Raw genomic sequence first — 4,948 nt, forward strand, 5'->3', positions numbered from 1 at the left:
GTACAACGTTTCGACAAAACCTTGTCGAAACGTTGTACATTTGCTGTTGTATTAAAGTTTTTCTTCATTACCCATTCAAGCCGTCTCCAGCCATTATTATACCCATTTTTAATATATTACAGCTAATAGGATTTTCATCCCCCTATCGGTAAACGACCCTTAAAGCAATTTTTCTTCTTATGATAAAGCCATCTTGTATGTTTGTCACACATGACAATAGCTCCGGAAATGAAAATATTTGTTTTTAATTTGTATCTTTCAGAGAGTTTTGCAGCTAATAGATTTTACGTCGCTTAGTGGATATACAGCTTTGAAGACACCCAGTGTTACTTTCTTATATTGTAGTCAAAATGTTTTAAACCTTCTCATTTAAACACATATTTTGCTTTCCATACCCTGGATAACTTTGAATCAGGAAATAGAACTAGTAACCAAACTTGAGTTGCTTCGATTTACTGATTAGAGAATCGTTTAACTTTAAGTGTCAATAAAGGTAGAGGTTTATTCGCTGGTATTTTAATTTTACGGTATCTACGTAATAAAAATTAGGTCTTATGCGTTTGCAGAATATATGTCGAAAATTTGCCACGTGCATTAACACATTTGTTACAATGCCTTCAAAAAAATTTGATTATCTTGTAATTGGTGGTGGTTCTGGCGGTATTGCGAGTGCGAGAAGAGCCGCAGAGTTTGGGATCCAAGTTGGACTAGTGGAAAGTGATCGCCTTGGAGGAACATGTGTAAGAGCTATTGCGAACTTTTATTACTACTACTCGATTTCCAAATCGAAAACCCGGGACAGCCCAGCCCTTGCCCCTAGTTTCAAGATGGTTATTACAGATGTGAAATAATTTAACATTTGTATAATTTACTTTAAATTTATTGAAGTGTTCCTCAATACTTCCCAAATATACTAACAGTAACAATGATATTGTTTTTGAATTAATTTCAACTACTTTTATGGTGATATAAACAAAACAAATGAGCAAAAATTCAAATTATACACCCAAGAAATCTTTCGTTTTTAGTAGGTTCCTTGACCAATTGGTGAAGATAGCCATCTTGAACAGTTCCAAAAACATTTCTTCCTACTACTTCATACTTAAATTTATTTAATAATCTTTAACATTTTCAAACATACAACTTTTAAGTTTGTAGCATCGTTTTGAAACTTTTTAGACATAGTTTTGTGAAGAATGAATGGGATGTGAAAGTTCTGTTTTTTTCCCCCGTTAAGTAGTTATAAAATTTGGTATATGATTGTGTAAAGTGTGTTTTGACAATGAGCACTGCCTTGACTTTCTCCAAATTTACACCTATGTAAACCTGGGTTTCTGACCATGTACAGATGAAATTTTTGAAAGAGTTTGGTGGCAGAAAGGTCAAACAGTTACAACAATGTTTAAGTCAAGTAGGCCTATTACATTTGTGATTTGATGTGACTGACAGTTTGATGTCTTTATCATAAAACTGGGAAATTTTGTGTATCCTGAGAACTTTTCTTGAGATGCTGGGAAACTGTTTAGGATCAACCAAGTATTTCTAACTTAAGTGGATTATATGTACTATTGATAGTCATGTACTGTTTTATATGTTTTCAGGCTAGTTAAACAATGACTGTGTATGCATTGTGGAAGACTATATAAAAAATTGTTGTGTAAGACAACACCAGTAAATAATGGGAGATAAACTGCAAAATAAATTTATATCTTCTGACTAACTGGAATTGTGAGAAGTAAAGAAAGAATGAACACAAATGTACAAACAGAATAAATGGTCTTTAATAAAAACAAAAGACTAAAAATATGTATTTAAGTGTCTCATTGGACACTTGCTTATACTAGAGGGATAGGTTTGAAGATTTTCTATCTCAGCTCAGTTTATAGACAAGACTAATTCTATTGATCTCCTATTACAGATTTTATAAATATTGCATTACTTAAATCTTTAATGTAAGAGTTATCCAAAGTGTGGCATTTAAAACATGTCGCTGTATGAACAAGCACAATCTTCACATGAAAACTGTCAGTTTCTGAAATTAACTTGCACTGAAAACAAATAATTTATGCACTTCACCTGTCAGAATTAGTTCACAGTCCAAAGGGGAGATTCACACAGTTAATTTCCTGCCCACAGTTCGGTCTGTATGTATTCTGAGAAAGTAATGTATTACTGTCAACAGAACCATTAAGAGCTTTTCTCATTCCTCCACTGAACATATATATGAACTTGAACTCAAAACATAACATAATATTCTCCAATATTTGTTAAAGTAAGAAATGGTGTGTTTCTTATTAATCACATTTGTGTGATTACTATATCTTTATTTTTTAAATGTATAGCTCAATATCATAGTACTACTAATAGTAGTAGCTACAAAGATTATGAGGTCTGTGGTGAATAATATAAGTTAGTTATGTCTTATGCGTGGTTTATGCAGTTCTTTTTGTCACCCATGACTGTGTTCTGCACACTATAGTTGTATGTATTCAGTGGTATATCCAACATGCAAACTTATTGTAAATGCTGTTAACAAGTCATTTAATGTACAATTATTCATATATTAGGTTTCCTATTGTCTGTAGCATATTTTCAGTTTTCATTTCTTTTTATAGTTCTTTCTCAATCCTGACAGTAACATAGGTTTCAATATTGTTCCATAACTTTAAGTTGTTATTTTGGAATATTTTGTGTCTTGTGTACAGGTATGTTCAAATAATCTTAGTATACATTACTAGCATACACGAACTATTATTTTAGTACAGGTTAATGCCTGCCATTTTGCCACCCTGAGAGCTCATATTTTCAATTTTTACTCATTTCTTTCTTACCGCAGGACAAGAGTTGTAATGTTGATATATTTTTCTTAGACCACTTTATGAGATGTAAGAATTTTGTGATATATTTATTTGTCTTAAAAGTGTTTGACTACTGTACCCAGAATGACTAGTGCTACCACGAGGGTGGTCATCATTCTTAATGAAATACTATAGAGATCATTACCTCAAGAGTTCATATGACTACCAGTAGAACTGACAACTAACTTCATATACTATAAGTGAACTTGTAGTTATCTTTATCATGGGTGGAGCTGGGTGATTCATGCTGTTTGCTAATTGATTAATCATTGGGCTCATTAATTGAGTATGTTCAACAAATCGATTATTCCCACGTTATAGAGTTAGCACAATCTGACATGAGTGATGAAATCGGTTTCATCACACTTTCTGTTCACCATGCTTAGACCATTCATATAACTAGTCCTTAAGCCAGTTGTACTTATTAATTGCTCTTACATTGTTCAATCATTTTCATTTCTGGAATTACCTGTCCGTGTTAATGAGTAGGACATTTTAATTTCTGAAATTATTTCTCTATGTTATTGAGAAGAACATGGCATACACTGTGGTAAATGAAATCAGGCATGTCCAGTAAGTTTAAGCATTTGTCTCTCAAATATATTGTTATGTTGTCTTTAAAAGTTGTCTGGTCCAGGAGATTTAACAATTTTGAGGTTTCCCAACTTTTCTCTTACATTTTCAGAACTTAAAATGATATCTTTTACATCAATATTTTTCCCATACATTAAGTGCTCTGGTTGAGACATAATACTTGAATCTTCTTTCATAAAAACTGAAGAGAACATATAATTTAATACATTTACCATCTCATAATCTTCCGAGATCAGCTCCCCACTATCATTTTTAAGAGGCCCAATTACTTTAAGAGATCATATTAGAGATAAACATAATAAATTTAAACTTACTGGAAATAATAAGGACTTGGAGGACTATAGGAAATCAAGAGAGCTGGTTAAAAAGGTAGTTAAAAAGGCAAACACTGTGTATGAAAGAGGGTTGGCTGAGAAAGTTATGATATGTTATGTTAGGTATGTTATGCCTGATTCCAAATTTCAGGAAAGCCAATTTGATGGAATTAGACATGATCTGGCTTCTGTAGAATGGGCTAAATAGTTGGGAGAGGGGAGATCTTGAACAGATGTGGGAAGTATTTAGGGAAAATTGATGTGCATACAGAACATACATATTCCCTACAGAAAAAAAAAGGACAATGGAGCAGAATAAGCCAGTATGGTTTAGTAAAGGTTTAAAATACTATTCTTCTTCAATTCTACATGTAGTAAAATCCCAAACTTAATAGTACAGTGGTCATTTGTACTTAAATGCTCACCAACCACTACTCTGTCCATCACATTCACATTAGATGCTAATATTAAATCTAATATAGCTTCCTCTCTTGTAGGTTCCATCACCAGTTGGTGTATAAAAGTATCTTGAACAATTTCCAAAAACCTATCCACATTACTGTGAGACTCAAAATTTTACCAATCAAACCCCTGAAATTAAAATCACCCATAATAATAACATCTTTTGAAGCTACCATTCTGAATTCATTATATAATTTCTCATTAATTTCTACATTCTGACCTGGTGGTCTATAACAAATCCCAATTAAAAACTTTTCCATTTATATCCACTAACTCTAACCCAAATTGACTCAACCTCAGTGCTATTTTCTTTAATATTTTCTAACTCAACAGGATGCAATTCACTCCTCACATATAAAGCTAATCCTCCCCCTTTTTTCAATACTCTATCTCTAGTAAATAATCTGTAGCCTGGTGTTTCAAAAAATTTCTTTCATCAAAATTGTTCAAATCCAATCAAGTCTCAGTGATACCCATAGTATCAAAATCCTCAGTTTCCACAACTGCTTTGATTTCATCAATTTTATTTCTAACACCCCTAGCATTACAATAGTAACAATTAATCAAATATTTTTTAATATGTTTATGTTTTATGCCTGTTGTATATGTTTTCCTCTCAATTATATTTCCTATTTTTACTAATATCATAGCCCCACCTCTGTCTAGCCCTAATTTAAAACTACAACTACAGCTGAGTTAATAGCCCTTGCTAACATGCTA

General features: G+C 32.4%; 1 protein-coding gene across 2 annotated transcripts in view; it reads left to right on the forward strand.

Moving 5' to 3' along the window:
- Positions 1–231: 231 nt before the first annotated feature.
- LOC106464004 (glutathione reductase, mitochondrial-like) overlaps positions 232–4,948 on the forward strand; it is a 73,691-nt gene continuing 68,974 nt past the window's right edge. The window contains exon 1 of one of the 2 annotated variants that reach the window (XM_022391659.1): positions 232–740. In XM_022391659.1, coding sequence (XP_022247367.1) covers positions 555–740 — 186 coding nt within the window. In that variant the 5' untranslated portion in view covers positions 232–554. The remainder of the gene's footprint in view (positions 741–4,948) is intronic. The other variant, XM_013924107.2, reaches the window with a different exon arrangement.

This window comes from Limulus polyphemus, unplaced genomic scaffold, assembly GCF_000517525.1.
Source record: "Limulus polyphemus unplaced genomic scaffold, Limulus_polyphemus-2.1.2 Scaffold1538, whole genome shotgun sequence".
Lineage (NCBI taxonomy): Eukaryota > Metazoa > Arthropoda > Merostomata > Xiphosura > Limulidae > Limulus > Limulus polyphemus.